At 52.5% G+C, this 18,754-nt stretch overlaps 1 protein-coding gene across 1 annotated transcript; it reads left to right on the top strand.

The window, feature by feature from the left end:
* The first annotated feature begins 1,973 nt into the window (after window positions 1-1,973).
* EFHD1 (EF-hand domain family member D1) lies at window positions 1,974-18,513 on the top strand. Its single transcript, XM_066194115.1, has 4 exons — window positions 1,974-2,345; window positions 9,836-9,983; window positions 15,713-15,847; window positions 16,876-18,513. Exons 1-4 carry the CDS (start codon window positions 2,050-2,052, stop codon window positions 17,008-17,010), a joined length of 714 nt encoding a protein of 237 aa, XP_066050212.1. The 5' UTR covers window positions 1,974-2,049; the 3' UTR covers window positions 17,011-18,513.
* The last annotated feature ends 241 nt before the right edge of the window (window positions 18,514-18,754 follow it).

Genomic DNA, 18,754 nt, shown 5'->3' with positions numbered 1-18,754 from the left:
ACACCAGAACTGATGGAGAAAGGAAGCTTGTGGGGCTGGAGCTGGAATCACTGTAGGGCTGGGATAGGACTGTAGGGCTCCAGCTGAAATCACTGGAGCTGCGATAGGGACTCTGTGGCTGTGATAGGAATCATGGGGCCAGGATAACAACTCTAGGGGTGGAGCTGGAATCACTATAGGGAAGGGAAGGGAAGGGAAGGGAAGGGAAGGGAAGGGAAGGGAAGGGAAGGGAAGGGAAGGGAAGGGAAGGGAAGGGAAGGGAAGGGAAGGGAAGGGAAGGGAAGGGAAGGGAAGGGAAGGGAAGGGAAGGGAAGGGAAGGGAAGGGAAGGGAAGGGAAGGGAAGGGAAGGCTCTGCCTTACTTTGCCTACCTTTCCCCTTCCCTTGCTGACTGCTTTTCTTGTCTCTCCTACTCCTCCCTTGCGGCGGCCTCCCACCCGTAGCCGTAGCCTAGAGCTTTATTCTCCACCAGGTGGCAGCCTGGCTTTGCAGTTGCTGTTTTCACCCTCGGCTACTCATTTTCCTCGGACACCCTGCAGGCACCACAGAACCGCCTTGAGTTGTTGGGCTCGTTATTCTTCAGGGCGGCCAGTGACCCGAGCAGAGCTCCCCGCTCTCCCTCCCCATTCCTCTCTGGTGGAAGGAACGTCTCTCGGTCATAGACATGGCACCCCGTGAGGGCAATGTGATGTGGGCATAGCAGACGCCACGCGTTCCACACGGTAGCCCGTTTCCAGGCAGTCCTGGTGTGATATACCTGCAGCGGCCTTCCTGTGTCACGTGCTGTGGAGAACCTGCAGCCGTCCCGACCCTCCCGACCTCCGCTGGGGCAGCGTTGAGCTGCCCAGGCAGTATGTAGGGGCAGGGTGGCTGCAAATGGTTCCATCAGTCATTTTCTGAATAGGTTTGGTTGGAAAGAGCTTATCCCACAGGGTCAACTGCAGGTCACCACATCAGAGAACTGCTTACTACCTGCCCGGAGGTGTCACGCAGCCACATAACAGAGGCTGGGACCGGTTCCCCGTGACGCACAGGCTGAGGCACGCGGGAGCCATAAGTAGGCGGCGTGTCCGAGCTGGTTCTTTTCTCTCCCCCTCCTCCCCGGTGGGTAAATCCCATCAGCCGCCACCCTAAACCGGCACACGCCAGCCCTAATACCATCTCGGGTACGCCATCAGGCTCACATCAGCCAGGCGAGGGACTGACAGTGCTGGGCAGGACAGCCCTGCCAGAGCCGGGGGGACAGCAGGGATGGCATTGGGCACTGTCCTAGGAAGGGGGGCTGGGTGGTGGGAAGAGGCCGCCTGCTGCCCATGCTCTCTGGGGAAGGAGAGGGAATCCAGGCCTGAGCCGAGCTTTGTCCGGGGCTAATTTTAGACCAAGGAGGTAGGAGAAGGGAGGCGCAGAGAAGGGTTTAAGGGGTCCCTCTGTCCTGGTGCGGGGCCAGCCTGATCTCCGTCGTCCCTGCAGCGCCTGGTGAAGCGACGGGGTGCCGCTGCTCTCCCCGGGCCCGGGGGGCTCCCGGTCGGGCTCGGGGCTCATCTCGGCCCCCGGAACGGAGCGGAGCAGGCAGCATTGTGGGGTGTACGTGGTCTGTGCATCCCAGAGCCGGTGCGGCGCCCTGCTGTGGGGTGCAGGGGGGACCTGGGCAGGACCCTATCGCTTGAGGGATGCGTCGGAGAGTGACAATGGAGTGGGGAGTTCCCTACACGAGGATGTGAGGAGACAGCCAGTGTGGGTCACCTGAGTGAGGGTGACTGCTGTGTGGGAGTGCATCCACTTCAGAGGTCAGCCGGAGGGAATTCTGCTGTACCACAAGCGCGGAATACCTCCGCATCCAGTGCCATCAGCCCCCCAACTTTTCCCCCTCTCTCCCACCCCCGCCGTGCCTCCTTAAGTGCCCGCCCCGTCCCGGCCTCCCTCCGCCCCGTCCCGCCCCGTCCCGCCCCGCTCCCTCCAAGTGAGGGAATAAAGTTGCGCACCGGGGCAGGCGGCCCTGGCCGGAGCGGAGGGGGGCGGCAGTGCGGACTGCCGGCGGGAGCGCCGGGCCATGGCCTCGGAGGAGCTGGCGCAGAAGCTGCAGCGGCGGCTGCAGCTGGAGGAGAGCGGGGCAGCGGCGGAGGGCGAGGTGGAGGCGGTCAAGGGCGCGGTGGCGGCCGGGGAGGTGGAGGAGCGGAGCTGCTTGACGGCCAGTGCGGGTGCAGAGCTGAGCGCCAAACTGTGCCGGCGGCAGGACATCAACGAGGGCGCGGCGCAGCCCCGGCGGGCCGCCGTCTTCAACCCCTACACCGAGTTCAAGGAGTTCAGCCGCCGGCAGATCAAGGACATGGAGCGCATGTTCCGCCTGTGAGTGGGGCGGGAGCGGGGCGGGGGGCGCGCTGCCTGGCCCGCAGGCTCCGGGGCTGGGGCTCTGCCTTCCCCCGCAGCCCCTCCCGGGCCCGAGCCCCGGGGGCACATCTGGAGAAGGGCTGCCCGCTCTCGGCGGCATGCTCGCATTTCTCCGCGGTTTTGCGGTCGGGCTGGAGGAAGCCGCGGCGCGTTCCTAGGGCCATCTGATCCCCAGATTGTCCCTGTGTTTTGCCGGGGGGGCTCGTAGAGTTTGCCTGGGGCTCAGCCTTGCGTTTAGCTCACGGCCTCTGCTCTGCCTGGGATCGGGACGGTGGCTGTTTGCGGTGGCACCCAGGAGCAGTGACTTTGGGGGATGCTGTTCGTGGGACGGGGGGGCTGTGAGAGCACAGGCACTCTTCTGCCCCACACCCTGGGGCACCAGGTGGGTCTGTGTGCCGGGGTCGGGGCCCGGCAGAGGCGCTGGACATTTGCTTAATCCGAAACAACTGCGACCCTGAGCCCCCCAGCAGTCCTGCTGGCTCTTCCTGGCAGTGTCCTAGCTCCGCGCACAGTCCTGTCTGCCAGGCTTGGTGCTCTCTCCCGTGCACCCAAACAAAGGTTGAGCCTAGCTTCCTCTTGCTACCCCCTTCGTGGGGGCTGGGATGGCGTTCCCCTCCCAGCAGGACGATTTGTGTTAAAGTCAGGCTGCTGCTGGCGCCAGGGAGAGCTGCTTCTGTAAGCAGAAAGGTTTGGCCCTCCCGGGGACCATGATCCTGCCCTTTTCTCTCCTTCAGACCCTATCCTCGCTCCTGTAGTTAGGCTGTGTCTGGGTACCTTTGTCTGTGCTCAGGTTTCCCTTCGGTGCCACAGACTCACGGGCTCCTGGGGAGCAGTGTCCTCCCAGCCCTAGGACAGGCTGCCAGGCAAGAGGTGGCATCACCACAGAGCAAGGTGTGAAGATGTACTTCACCTTACGGAGGTGACTGAAGTGAGATTTGTAACTTGTTAGATCATTGTTCTCCTAGCTGAAGACTGCCGTGGGCACCTTGGATCGTTCTGAGGAGATCAAGAGCTAGTTGAATGCTGCCAGCTCGCAGCACTGGGGGGTGTTGCCTGTCCCAGCCAGGCTGTTGCCACAGGAGACCAGGCGATGGGCTTTGTGTGCTCACTGGAGTTTGGAGTTCTTTGTTGTGCAGGCAGCGCTGTGTTGGCAGCTGGTGCGGGAAGCGAGGTGGTCCAGGCGGGACTGCTGCTCCACTCTCTTCTGTGTCCCTTTTGACTGTGCTTAAAGGAGTTCCCACTCTGTGGGAAGGCTGAGACATGATGCTGTGAGGACTGGAGGGCAAACAATGCAGGCAAGGCCCGAAAGCTGTGGGTGAGAGCAGCGCCACTGCTGCAATAGGGAAGAGGAAAGGAATGGTGGTGGTTTTGAGAAATAAAAAGTGGAAGAGCTGAATTGCAGCCTAATTTTTCAACAATGAGCTGATTAAACACCAGCCTTGTAAGCAGGGAAAGCTAGGCTTTGCAGTTGAATGCTAATCAGCTGGTCAATGTAGCTGGAAAGCATTGCATACCCTGTGAGAACTGCAGATGCCAAAGGGGGAAGAAGATGGGCTGCATGCTCCCCTGTTATTTTTCCTGGACATGCAGCCAGAAAACCATGTCCTGGTGTTCACTGTTGCAGGCACCTGAGGTTTGCAATGGCCGAGGATCTGGTCTTTGGTCCATCTGCTGCCCAGTGACCTGTCTCCACTATTGGCTGACATCACGTGCTCCATGAGGAGAGGAAATGTTCCCCTTAATTCCTGTCAGTCAGAGCTTGAGTTAATGTGATTAAGGCTTTAATTCTCTGTATGGCTTGTTGGCCCTGGCCACCACATCTCAGGGTCTTTCTTACATGCCTCTCTCAAAGGCTTATTTTTTTCCTTTAATATCTTCTCATTGCCACAGGATGCCAGGTTTCCACTATGAAACTTCCCATCCAAAAAAAAAAATTTCTTATCAGTTTGGTGGGACTTTAAAATCTGTAGTTCAGGCTGAATTTGAGCCTGTGCTCCTGTGCATGATGTGGGCTGGGTCATGGTGCTCCAGCTGAAAAGATGTCCTAATGATAGCAGCTGCCCTGAACGTCTTTCAGGGCATCCCATGGTATAGATGGTGGCTGTGACTGTCAGGGTGGAAGCAAAGAACTTATCTGAAAGTGGGACTTCCCAAAATATAGTGCTGTGTGCTGCTAGCTGTGCCAGGAGCATCCTTCCAAAGCAGAAATAATGCCCTTTGCTCTGGCTGCCACAATTAGGCTCACTTTTCCCCTTCTCTTGTCCAAGCCTTCTCTTGTCAGCATCTCTCCTTTTTGGCCCCATTCCACTGGAGATGGGGTGCAGGTGTCTGCTGGAGTGCTGGGTGCAGGCAGCTCTCAGGGTGGGTATTTTTTTGGCAGAAACCAGGAAGTCTACAGCTCAGGCTAATTATAATGTGACCTAATTAGCTGCCTATTCTGACAGTATGTGAGGACTGTGATATGACTGTGACATGATAACCTCTCTTTCCTGAGTTGTCTAAGTGAACTCTCAGGGCCTCTGGAGTCTCACAGCTCCCCTTGGGGCCATCTTTGTCCAGGAAAATGGCAGATGGGAGTGTGAAAGCCAGGCAGTGAGGCTCTGCCTGGCAGGAATGACCTTTATGAGAAATTTAAGGGGGAGGAAAACAGCAGCTTCATCTGTGGGGTGCAAGGGAGTGGAGAAATTCCAGTCTTGCTACTGCTTTTTGTATCTAGGGAATTTCATGTGTTGCCCACACATTGTATAAGTGCCTTGCATCTGGCTGGTGGGAGAAGCTGTGATGTCCCATTGTCCTCCTGGAGCCGCTTAGGAGCCCCTTTTCCAGGTGCCCAGCCTCATCTGACATGCTGCAGCAGAGCTGCTGTCTCCAGAGCCGTTGTGTGCTCCAGCTGTCTCTGGTCTTTGACTGGCTGGCTGTGGGCTTCCAGTGGACAGGGAGGTTATTCCTGTGCAGCTCAGCCTGGGCCTGCAGGTCTTGCCCAACATCTTGGGGAAGATCTTAGTGGAGGAGACTCTCATCTTGCCCTCATGTCCTTGAAAGAGCAGGAGAGCTTCTGCCTGGGCTGGGGAGGATGAAGCTGCATGTGGCTGAGGAACCTGCTCCTGTCCACACCCTGGTATGGAGGAATTGTTTCCAAAGCTCTTGGCAATTGAGTAAAATATTCCATTTGGAATGGACCACCAATGATCACATCTAGTTCAACTGCCTGATTGCTTCAGGGTTGACCAAAAGTTAAGGCCTGTTATTAAGTGCGTTGTCCAAATGTCTCTTAAACACTGACAGGCTTGGGACACTGACCACTTTTCTAGGGAGCCTGTTCTAGGCTCTGACAACCCTCTCAGGCTGAAAGAAAGGCTTCCTCAGGTCCAGTCTGATCTTCCTCTGAGGCAGTTTTGAACCATTCCCATTTATCCTACCACTGGATATCAGGGAGCAGAGATCAGCACCACCTTCTCTGTGTAAAGTGAAACACAATGCTCAGAGGGAATAAAGTGCTACTTAGGATTTGCAATATTTAGGAGGAGATTATTACTTCAGCATCATTATTCCAATTGCTTTATTTCAAAGCTTCAATTAGGCCATTGCAACATTCAGGAACTGCAGATCAAAGTGCAGGTGCCCATAGTATGTGAGGCAAGGTAAGGTGCAGCAAACATGTACAGGAAGGGCAGGTTTTCATTTCAGCTTTTCTCAAGAAATGTGAATGTTTAGAAACTGCTCTTTGATCCTTCAGGATCTGTGTTTTCTCATTCAATTGTCCTTTTTTTAAGTGTGGTTTTAGAGGCAGCTGGAAGGTGACTGCAGAGTTATTACAGGTGACGCAGTCCTTGGCATCTCCTTTTTCCTCCCGTCCTGATCCCTCTTTCTTCTGTGATGTAACCCCCCAGCACCTGTATTACACCAGTGCAATGCTTGTACTTGGGCGGTAATTGTAACTGTGTGTAACAGACTTCGTGTCAGGCAAGTCTGTTCAGCAAGTATTCCCTCCTTCCCCCCGATTTTATCTCCTGCTTTCCTCTCCCAGTGCTTCAGCAGCCAGGCACACTCTGCAGTCTGGGTGGAAGCGAGCCGGTGTGGGAATCTGGGTGCATCCTTGTTGCAGCAGATTTTGGCAGCTGCTGCTGTGTCTCATTTGCTGCCAGGAACACTGCTGTGGCAGCAGCGTGGCAAAGCTTTATCACAGCGGCCACGCTGCCCGTACCTGCCTGTGCCATCCCAGCCGTGACAGGTGGGATCTGCTGTAGCCGTGGCACAGACCTGCTGCTGGAGTGGCCTTCCAGTGACATGAGATGTCTGTGCCTGTTGGCACGATTCCCCTTTGTCTGTAATGCCTGCACATCACTCGGGTGAGGCTTGGCTTGTGCCCCAGGGAGCTCTGAGCCTGAAGAAAGCAAAGCTGTGGTGTCACAGCAGGACAGTGGGTGATTGTGGGGTTCACCAGGCACCTGAGTGCTGTGTGCTCTTGCCGTGCCACTCCTGGAGTACAGGATGGGATGGCTCCCCCGGATGCTGGGGTGCGTTTAACTTGCCCTGGTGCCCTCTTCCAGCTCTGCCTGTGAAGGTGATGGCTGTCCATCACCAGGGCAGGGCTGTGCTGCAGGCAGCTGTGTGTGAGAGGCATCCGGGGCTGGCTGAACCCAGGGCCCTGAAAGGGGGCTCCCGAAAGGCAGACAGGGGAGTTTTATGATCTCTCAAAAGGCAGACTGTGGGGTCTTCGGTAGGACTGAGGTGTGCTGGGAGCATCAACTGATCAGCAAGGTGCAGTCTGCATTTTGCCCTGCAGTGTGGAATGCCTGTGGTCTGCTGGGGGGGGGGAATGAATTGTGCTGTTTCTCGTGCCCTATAAATATGCCTCTCCCTAAATAGTCTGGCTGCGCAGCAGCCGAATGGCTGTACCCGGGTCCTAAAATAGTTTGGCTGTTTTAGGAGGTGAGGGGGCAGGGAGGGAATGAAGCAGTTTGCAGGGTGCTGGTGTTGGGCTTCAGTGCCCCTCTGTCTGGCTATCCCTGAGTGCAGGGGACTGGTAACCTGATTTCTGGGTGCTTCTCAGCACCAGCTGTACTCTGGCTCAGCATGCTCAACACCCATTGTGTGGCTGGTACAGAGCGTTGCTCTGCCAGGCCTGCTGTTGGCAAGACCCCATTTCTCACAATCCTGGCTTTGTCCTGCCGCTCTGCAGGGATGAGCCCTGAAGCTGTGCCCCATGCTTAACCCTTTCAGGGCAGCCTACTGGCCCCTGGGCTAGTGTTTGCTTGCAGGTAGTATCCATAACAGGAGGGTGAGATGAGCACAGCAGGCTCAGGCCGGGCTTGTGCCCTACTTCTGCCTTCTCTGTTACCCAGAGCTTCCATGTGGGGCTGGGCAGTGTCCCAACCCCAGATGAGCAGCCCTTGGAGCGGACTACATTGGTACTACATTTTGTTTCTGCACCCAGCCAAAGGGCAGCATGAGGCTGTTGGGCCCCCAAAAAACCCAACCCCAGGTGCCTCTCTGCCCTTGCACATTTTGCTGCTGTGTCTAATCAAAGGCACTGCGTCTCCAACAGTGATAGCTCTGCACCCTTTCTCCCAAACTTGAAAGAAAAGCAAGTTGACAATGAAATATTGCACTTGCTATGCCTCTGTGATGTCTAGGAAGTGCATCTCAGCGCTGGGCTGCGTAATGCTGTGAATGTACCTTAATTAACTGACACCTTCCTTGCTGTGAAGAGCCTGCTGCACTTCTTCCCGTTGACATCCCAGGTCTGTGACCTGGTTTCTGCTCTGATGGAGGTTTCTTTCCTAGTTTTTCAGAAAGTGGTCCAGCCTGGTGGGCTCATGGGTTTGCTAGGTGCAGAGAGTGCAGGCAGATTGGTAACGGGGGCACTGTGCCTGCCTTGTCTGGCAGTTATGTCCCTGTCATTGAGAGTCTCTTAGTTCTGGAACCCTTGGAAACTAAGAGCCACAAAGAGTATCAGAAGTAGTTGTGGGGGTGGTAGGACTCTGGAAAGTCATAGAGGCCACCCTAGTTTGGGGGAAAAGCATGCTGTGCCTGTGCTCCTGAAGGCGGAGATCTTGGCTGCAGCTCTGCCTTGTGCTGCTCACGCCTGTACGCAGTTTGGGGCTTTGTTCGTGCCTTCCTTTGCCACAGCTTCCTCTGCGGCTGTGAAGTTTTTCAGCTGGAAAGGGCTTTCTTCCAGGGTAACCACAACTGTGCAGATCTCTGTCTGGGATGGCTACAGCCCTCGTTTCTCTGGAAGAGAGCTAACAGTGAATGAAAGATGAGAGGTGTGGGAGGATTTGACTAGCTCCTGCCCACTGGAAAGCTACAGCACTGATCCTGGGGTTTCCTTCTGAATTGTTGAAAGGATTTAACTCTGTCAGGGTTGAGATGGTGGCAGGCTGTGTGCCAGGGCTGAACCCAGCTTGACAGCCCTGCCCTGTCCTCTCTTGTGAAGCCCTGGCTCTGTGCTGAACCCTGACGGCAAGACCAGGATGAGAGAGGGCTGTTGACTGGCTGATAATAGAGCGCCCATCCCTGCCGCTTTTGGACTTTGAAAGCGATAGCCCTGGTGGGTGTGAAGCGCTGGTTGCTGGATGGGCCAGATGCTTTACCCACACCCACAGCAGATGTTGGGAGGAGTTGGTGCACAGTCCCACGCTGTGCACAGCAGATCACTCGCTGCCTCCCCATCCCTAAAGCACTTCTCCCCTTGCACGGATGCTTCTTCTGAAGAGACCTTGCAGTCCTTGGTGCTCCACTGGGAGCATGGTCCCACTCAAGTCTTGCTCCTGGAGGTGGGCACTGGTTTCCTCTGCCAGCCTGGCCCAGTGCTGCAGTCCAGGTAGCACAGCCCTGGCTAGGATTGCTGTGCTCCCGTGGGGCTCTCTTTCTGCTCTGCCTGGGGACACAGAGTAAACAGCTGCCCTGAAACACAGTGCTTGTTGTAGTACTAAAGCATTTTGGAGAGTAAAGATGTTAACAGCTAGAGGGGGGGAGTTTTGCTTACAAAGAAAGTTTGCTTTCTGCCAAGAGCTTCTGCTTGGTCTCTGCTCCCTGTTTCTCCTTGAAACTAGCAGTAAGCCTGGCAGCAGCTGACTCTGCATGCCTTTTCCTCACCATGTTCGTGCATGGTGTAAGCTGAGTGCAAGTTACCTTTGTGCTGGACAGGGAAGTGGGTGAAATGGAAATTCCACTGAGATAAGCTGAGTTTCTCCATGCTCCTTCTGTGTGGGTGATTTGGTCTGAGCTCCCCCGAGTACTTCTCTCTGTGGGTGAGACAGCTCTGAAAGCTGACAGCTACTTCCCTGAGCTTAATATATCTCAGCACTGGCCATGTCATGCAGCTTCCCCTCCCCCCTGAGCTTTGAACCACACAGTGACTTTATCCATGTGCATGGTTCCTCTTCTGGGAAGATGTGTATGGGAGTGACGATGGTTGATCCCTTCCCCTTTGCACCCTGCAGGTATGACTCAGGACGGGATGGATATATCGACCTGATGGAGCTGAAGCTGATGATGGAAAAGCTGGGAGCCCCACAGACCCACCTGGGGCTGAAGAACATGATCAAAGAGGTGGATGAAGACTTTGATGGGAAGCTCAGCTTCCGTGAGGTGAGGGTGGCTGCAGTAACAGACAAAGATGTGGCTGCAGGATTGAAGGAGGAGGCAGCTGGGCCCCATATTCTGTGAGCTGTAGGTAGCCCTCTCCCCTTTGTGTTTTTCCAGTGATGGGGTGCAGTGGAGTAGCTGGTGAACATTGTTAACTTCCATCTCCACATAGCAGTCATGGTACCTTGATGCCAAAGCTTTCCAACCTCCCTGCTTGCTTTGGGAGCACATTGGAGCCCTGTTGCAGCTGCTGGGAGTGCTCACTGAGCTCCCTGTTGTAGCTGGAGGGAGTTATGTCCCTTCAGTTTCCAGGTCTTATTGCTCGGCTTCTGTGGTACAGCAGCTGAAGCCTCATTTCAGGCGCAGTGCAGGAGCTCTGCTTGGAACAGCTCATCTCACGGGGCACAAAAGGCTCTTTTCCAGTTTGTATTGGGACCCTCTCTGCATCATGCAGTGACCAGCCATGGCAAGCTTTATGAGGGGTGGTCACCTCCCTGCAGCAAGGAATAAATGTGTGGATGCAGCAGTTTGGTACTGCCCACTGGCTCGGCAGGGACACAGCTCACACGTCTGTCTGTTACTGTATTGTGACAGCTGGGAGGACAGGCCAAGATCCTCTGCCAGGCAGAGCAAGAGAGGATATTTGAGCAGTGACCTGCATGCACTCGGGGGTACCCAAACCATCTCAGCAGGAAGGGGGAACACAGGTACTAAAAGCTCCTGTTGCATCATCTCCTCTCAGTCTTGGAGAGCTGGCTCGGTCACAAGCAGATGTCACACTGTGGCTTTCTGAATTAACCCACAGCCCCTTAGGTAACAAGAGGAGGGGCGGCACTGCTTATGTCTTGCACCGGTTTTGAGGGCTGTGCTGCTTCCTTCCATCCTGTGGGATGCCTGCGGTGAGCCCCAAGCAGCTGGGCTCCCTTGTTTCTGCAGGCATGATGCTCTCAGCATGCCTCTTCCAGGGTAGGGCTCAGAATGTCGAACTCTCCATTGTGGGAGTTTGAGAGCTTTGGCAGTGCTGGGAGAGAGGATGAGCAGCCAAGGCCTGTGACTGGCTGGGTTGGTTGGGGCATGAGAGGTGACTGTCACTCATAGAGCTGCTGCACCATCTCTCTGTGCTGGCACATCACACTGTCTTCCTCTGCTTTTGTGCCCCAGGGACTCTGTTGGATTTATTTCACTGCAAGAGGGCAGCAGGAAAAGACAGGGGCCAAAGACTTGGGTTACAAGACAGGGGGAACGATATGCAAATCTGGGAAATGAGAGCCTGGGCCTGAGTTCCCTGCTGCCCAGTCAGAGGTGAACTGGAGGTAGCAAAGAATCCAGTGGAGCAGGAAAAACATGGTGCCCATGGCCCCAGGTCACTGATTGCCAAATCACTGTCGGCTGAGGAGCTCTCTGTTCTGTGCACTCTGAGCCACCTTTCATTCCAGGTGAAGAGCTGGGGACAGCCTCCAGGCTTGCTGCAGGGGCTCTCTCCCATGGAAGAGAAATGCCTTTATCCTCAAGGCCCTGAAAGATGCTATGATGTCCTAGCATCAGTGGCATGGCACAAGTGGCAGAGCAGCTCCTCTTTTGGTGCCACCTGTTTGGAGCACAGCTTCCTGCAGGGGTCCCTGTGCTGCCAGCCCCTGGCATGTGGCACACAGCAGCTGGAGCTGTTGAAGTGTCTTGCCAGAAGGGAAAACAATGGTGATGCAACTGCAAGCTTGAGTGGCCCATGGGTTGGAAGGAGGGAGCATCACTGGCAGAGCTCTGGGGACAAATTACACAGCAGCTTTGGCAGACACCCAAAGCTTCCTGTGGTAAAGAGGAGCAGGATGCTTCTTGCCTTGCTGCAGGTGTCCCCTGTCCAGCTGTTGTGTTCAGGCAGAGGGCTGACAGGGAAGCAGGTTCCCTGGTGAGTGAGGAGGACTCAACCATCCCACAGGCCTGTCCCATTCTGCTTCTCATTGGTGGTGACAAGCAAGCATGTGGAGGGTGGCTAAGCTTACTTGGATCATTCAGATAATACCAGGAGAAACCTGGTTTAAATGAGTGTCTGAACTCAGTAGGGTGAAACTAGAGTATTGGAGAGCTCCTGTCTGCCTATCCAGAGGATACCAAGTCCTGGCATACCTGCCTGAACATACTCTTGTAGCCTGGCCAGAGAATTGGTAGGGGCCTCTTTCACTTGCAATAGATCACCTTTTTCTACTGCTTTGAGTAGTGTCCTCCCATCGCACATAAGCTGTTGCCTGGCAAGCAGGCTGCTGATGACCCACAGGCCCTGTTAGGAAAGCTGCCTTCTACCATCGACCTTTGAACGTCCACCAATACATTAACAATTAACTGTACAAGACTCCTGCCATGACTCAAGCAATGACATTTAGGCTTAAAAAGATTAAGTGTAGTGGGGGGAAAAAGCCCACACTTCTGACTATCTAGTTCCATCATTACCACAGGAAACCAGACTTAATTGCTGTGATAGTAATGTGTAATTGGAGCTGCCACCTAGAACCCGCAGAAATCTACCCACTGCCTCCTACACCCTCACCAGCTGAAATGTTGACCCACATGATGTGTATGCTACCAGGGTTGGTGCAACTCACATCCTTACATACTGCTGCTTTTCTGGCAAGCTGTTGTTGCAAGGCTGCTGCTGCCTGTCAGTCCCACACTTTCCTTGCATGATGGCCAGCCTGGCACTGTGGGGTAGGTCTTGGATCATGAAGGATGTGAGAGCAGATACAATTTACCAGATTAATGGGTTGGAAAGTGTGGGTCGTGTTGTCCTCTTTGAGAGCAGAGTTTTGAAAGGTGCCGACCTACATTATTTACTTTTGCTTCTCTGTTGACATTTCCTTGAGACTTAGCTGCACATGGTGTGTCCTGGGCCCAGCAAGGGTGTTACACAGGCTGGCAATGAGAGCTGAATGCAGATTGCTGGTGTTCTCTAGCGAGTAAGGATCAATCCCTCAAGGTAAGGTGGGCTGCAGGCTGTGTGCTAGAGCGATTGCTGCTGAGCTCCTGTGGGAACCAGCATGATGTCCCCTAGTCCACCTTGCAAGATCCTTAGGACTGACATTACACTGTCCACCCTAAGCAGTGTCTTAGTTGCAAGTTTCCTTTAACTCAGCCCGCCCTTTGTGGCTACAGCAGCCCATATGCTAGATGATTGCTGCCCCATCCCTTAGTTTCAGGATGATTCATGCTTACTTGCACTCATGATGCAGTCCCTCCCTAGGTGACAGCTGTATCAGACCTCAGGATTGTGCTGCCTTCACTGCTCTTTTCCAATGCCAGGAAGTGTGACTTTCAGGGTGGAGCAGGAGGAAGCATGACTAATTCCAGCCTAGCTGCCAGCCCTCTGTGTCACAGTGCCTGCTGGTGTCAAAAGGGAACTAGCCAAAGCCCAGTGGATCTGAGCAGAGGGAGAAGACGTCTTGGGGAGGATTTGGTTTCTTTCCAAGCAGGATGCTTTGCCTGTTCAGCAGTGAACCATTTATTTCTTACATGTGTGTACTGGGTTTGCATAGCAGGGGGTCTACAAGGAGTGGCTCCTATGAGAAACTTTTAGAGTCTTTCCCTGTGTCCGGTAAGCCAAAACCAGCTGGCTCCAGGACAGACGTGCCACTGACCAAGGCAAGCCAATCAGCAATGATAGTAATGCCTCCGTGATAACATATTTAAGAAGGTTAAAAAGTTACTGTGCAGAGGTAATTATGGCCAGAGAAGAGAGAAGTAAGAATATGTGAGAGGAACAGCTTTGCAGACACCCGGGTCAGTGGAGAGGGATGGCAGGAGGTGATCCATGTGCTGGAGCTGAGGTTCCCCTGCAGCCCGTGCTGCAGACCATGGTGAAACAAACAGGCTGCCCTCCTGCAGCCCATGGTGGTCCATGGGGATGCAGAGATCCAGCTGCAGCCCGTGGAGGATACCCCTGCCAGAGCAGGTGGTTGCCTGAAAGGAAGATGTGAACCCGTGGGAAGCCCATGCCGGAGCAGGCTCCTGGCAGAGACCTGCAGAGCTGTGGATAGAGGAGCCCGTGTGGGAGCAGGGGAAGGACTCTTCTCCTGTGAAGAACTGACCATAACCCCCCATTCCCTATCTCCCTGTGCTGTTGGAGAGAAGAGCTAGAGCTGGCAAGGAGGGAGGGGTGAGGGGAAAGTGTCTTTAAGATTTTACTTCTCATTATTCTGCTCTAATTTTGTTAGTAATAAATTCAGTTAATATCCCCAAGTTGAGCCTTTTTTGCCTATGACAGTATTTTGGTTAATAATCTCTCCAGGTCCTTAACTCATGAACTTCTGTTATATTTTCTCTCCTCTATCCAGATGAGAAGGGGAGTGATAGAGTGGCTTTGGTAGCCTGGCATCCAGCCAGGGTCAGCCAACTACAATGTGTTTAGAAAATAAGTTCCCTTCCCAAGCCCAGCCTGCTTTCTGCTTGCTGGGCACTCACAGGTTAAGAGGCTGTTGCATGGAGCAGTGCCTGCAGAGCTGCCTGTGCAAGAGGGCGGCCAGCGCTGCTGTCATCTCCACACCCTTCCTCATGGGAGGCCGCCTCAAACTCTTGCATTCCCACCAGCTTCTGTGAGCAGCTTGAAGCAGGGCTGGCTCAGTGTGAATGCTGGGACTCTGCTGCCCTCCTCTGGGACAGCTCGGGCTCTCCGTAGGAAACAGCAGACTCCCCAGCCTGGCAGTGTGGGAAGCACAGCACTAGAGATATTTGATGCTCCTGTGCAGAGGGATTTCAGGGCACCCCTACGTGGTATCTGCAGCCCTCTGGCCTGGCCTGAAGTGCTGCATTGGCGCAGCTTTGTTGCTTGTGCTGTTTTTGTACCTGAGTGGCTTGTCCTTGTGTCTGTTCTCTCTGCACTGTTTCAAGCACTGAGACACCTCCTGGGGTCACCAAGAATAGCAGGGAGTTCCAGGACCTCTGCCAGTACACCTGGAGCTCTCACATCTTAACCTGGAGTTTGGTTGGCAGGTGGATGGTGGTGCAGAGGTCTTTATTTTTAAGCAGGCATGTTTTGTTCCTTCTTTAAAACAGAAACAAGAAGTATGCTTTTGTGGCTTGAGATAGAACTCTTTCTGTTTGTTTCACTTTGCAATTCACTTCCCAATACACACACTGCTGTGGTGACTGGATTTGTTAAATGGCCATGGTCCAGCGCAGGACAGAAGTTTCACACCAACTTGCTCTGTGGACACTTGTTCAAGCCACTCTGTCACAAGGGCATGCTGTTCTCTCTAAAAGGACTGCACTGCTGCCTTGGTTCAGAGATCCTGAGGTGAACCAGATGTGTGTTTGCCCTGCTTTCATTGTCATGGGATGTGACCTAAGTCCCTAGAACAGTGGGGAAGCTGGTGGAAGGCTTGTGAATACACCATTGGGGTGTGGGGACATAAAGAGCTGTATCTGAGCCTGCCCAATGGTTGTATTGGGCAGGTGCAGAGGTGGCCTCCTTCCTCTGGCCACATAGCAGACCAGGCTTGGTAGGAGCTGTGCTTTACCAGGGCTCTGATTCCCAGGAAACCTTTTCCTGTGAGATTCCTACTGCTTTTAGTCTGTAACAGGGCTGTGTCCTGAAGCACAAGCTCCTTGGTGCCACTTGGTTTATATGGACCTGGTTTCCTTTGCTCTGAAATGTGAATTCCATCCCTATCCAGGTGATTATGCTGTTTGTATTTTAAGTTGTTTGAGCCTTGGTGAAGAATCTGAATGTTTCCTGTCTGTCTTGCTAGTTCCTGCTGATTTTCCATAAAGCTGCAGCTGGGGAACTCGAGGAGGACAGCGGCCTGTTGACTCTGGCAAAGCTCTCGGAGATAGATGTTTCCATTGAGGGAGTCAAAGGAGCCAAGAACTTCTTTGAAGCTAAGGTATGGTGTGGCACAGAGGAATATGAAAAAAGCTCACCTGTAGCTGAATCTCAGCTACTCAGCTGTAGCTGCGTTTCCTTTCAAATTTTGTTGGACTTCAGCTGGAGCCTTTCTGTGGCTCAGTCAACACACCAGAGCAATGAAATTCAGAGTCTGTGTTCTGGGTCTTACCCTGGTAGAGCCGACTGGCTGATCTGTGTCCCTGTGGCTGGGACTAGGTGGCTGACCTCTTTTAAAGACAAAAGCGTCCTGAAAACTAATGCAATAGGGACAGATTTTTCCTATTTTGCAAAACCTCCCTCAGTCAGAACACTCTGAGTTCAGTGGTGAACGGAGTGTTTTGGAGTATAGGATTTCAGACATCTCTTTCTCTGTAACCTTTGGAATCAAAATCATTCTGCAGGGTCCTGGGGTTGGCAGAAAGAGCTGTACGCCATCCGAAGCTGACAAAGCACCCTTTCTGAAAGCTCTCTTGGAGAGAAAATAATCCTGCTTGTTTATATAAGAAGTTTTTTCCCAAGAGCCTAACACAGCTATTGCACAGCAGATGTACTGAGATGAAAGCTGGAAAAATAGCCAGCAAGTAAACAATGTCTCTTTGATCTGCAGATTATCCATGGTGTAGTATGATGTTCTCAGATTTGGCTGTGACTCAGAGTGTTTTCTGCAGTAGTTTCTCCCACTGCACACTTGCAACCTATGCCCTGCTGCCTGCTTATGGAAATAATGTATGTGACCCAGTAGTGATGGCCTTCTTTTGGTCACTTGTTAGTGACTTACTAGTAAGTGACCGTTATTTTGTTGATGTTGGAGTCAAGGAAGGTAACAGGTATTGGGTGTAAATACCTAAGCACTGCAGTGTAATTAATACTTGAGCTGTCCTGACAGAGGATCCCAGCAAGCGCTGGGAGGTGCAGCAAGCAGTTCTGTGTTGCTCATCTGGGAGTAGCTCATGCTTTGGCTCTCCCTCTGATGCAAGGCTTGACAGTCATTTATTTTCTCTCTCTCTCTCTCTCTCTCTCATAAAGGCTCAAGCCCTCTCCTCAGCCAGTAAGTTTGAAGCAGAGATAAGAGCTGAGCAGGATGAGCGGAAGCGGGAAGAGGAGGAAAGGAAGCACCGCCGAGCAGCGTTCAGGGAGTTGAAGTCTGCATTTACCCAGTAACCAACCAGCCAACATGCACTCTGAAATTGCACACGACTTGGTACGTTTCCCTCATCAGGGCTCTGCCTGGACAGAACTATTGGATCCTGCCTAAAACTCATCACAGCTTTGCTAGCCTTCCTTTCCTGGAGATCCTCCTGAGCTCCTAAGGGCACAACTCTTGCATTACTATGCATTTATAACGATGTGAATAGTAGGAGCTGTGTAGGGGCTGTTTGCTCTGAACCGTTACGAGCACATCACCCTAAAGCAGAAACAGCAGGTAGCAAATCATGGGTGAGCACTGACAAGTGTCATGCTTGCCCACTTCATTCTTTCCTATACATCCTTTTTCTCTTAATCCTGTATTAATTCCTTCCTTGCTTACTGGCAGATAGTGAGGTCTTGTGTAAATCAGGGTGTACAGAGTACAGCTTGACTTCTGTATGTTTGTACTGCTGTTGGGTGTTGTCACCCTTTTCTTCTTCCTCAAAGCCCCGTGCCACAGGCACTGTGAAAACACTGTGAAGAGAGAAAGGTAATTACTAGGTACATGGATCAAATTCACTATCATTTCCTGTAGCATTTTCTGCCACCCAGCACGTTGAAGTCTTCCAGTTTCTCTTCTCTGAAGTGCCATAGTAACAAACCCTTCAATAAGAGGCGAGATTTCCCAAGACTTCAAAGGGAAGAAGCTGGCTCTCTTAAACGAGGAATAGAAAACTGAGTTGCCTGACCATTTATCTTCTTTCACATTCCATCACATTTAGTGTACTGTACACCTTCACTGTTATTTTCCAGCCTTAGGCAGCTGTATCTGTTTTTAGGGGGTATTGTCAGCTGGACAGTGCAATGGAATGGCACACTGGGCTTTCCTGTTTGGAAATTTGCTCATAGCCTGAATCATGAAGGTGACATTGATTTCATTAGAGGCACAACAGAGGACACCAGCACAGCATACTGAGCCACCCCTGCTCAGGGAGCAGGGAGGTGAGCACATTTAACTGAATTGAATTTGAGGGCTTGCATTATACTATTAGCCATTTTCTCTTTGAAACACAGGAAACTTGCCCACAAACGTTGAGATGCCCACTGCTTGCCTGGATATAAACACTGTTGGTCCTGGCAGGGGAACTCCCCTCAGAGACCTCTCTCGAGACATGGATTTGCTCAAATTCTGCCTCTGGTTTTGACCAAATTTGTGGCAAAAGGTTATTTTTTTTTTCCAGGACAAAACTCATCAGTCATCTTTTCACTTGTCTGTTTTGCTTAATTAAACTGTGAGCACTAAACTGTGAGCATGGAATAATAAATAGAAAAACTTCTACTCTTTAATGTCAGGTGAAAGAATTGCTAAACGATTAAACTGTGTATATATCTTCACAGATTATATTTTATAAATCACGCTTTTTTAGCTAAATATTTATAATTAAATGTTTTTATACTTTACAACAAAGCAGATAATTTCATCTTCAATTATTTCTCCTGTTGCTGAAATGTAAAAATAAAGCATTGTTATCTCCAGTCTTGTCTGTGGTTTATTTCAGGTCTTTGAATAGAGCATTTTTCACAAATTGCAGTAGTAATCCCCAAAGCTCGGCATCCTGACTTGGATGAGTGGGAGAAGTGTTCAACCCCTTCTTGATAACACTTCCTCTTCTGCACAGCAGTTCTGGAGTAAAAAAGCCTGAATGTTTGCATTTCCTCAGAAAGGGACATGGCTGTGTAAATACTGTGTAAATATTGCCCACTGCTAAATGTTGAC

This window comes from Chamaea fasciata, unplaced genomic scaffold (genome assembly GCF_029207755.1).
Source record: "Chamaea fasciata isolate MVZ Bird 193981 ecotype frontalis unplaced genomic scaffold, bChaFas1.0.hap1 SCAF_11, whole genome shotgun sequence".
Lineage (NCBI taxonomy): Eukaryota > Metazoa > Chordata > Aves > Passeriformes > Sylviidae > Chamaea > Chamaea fasciata.
This window is presented reverse-complemented; position numbering and strand designations above follow the sequence as displayed.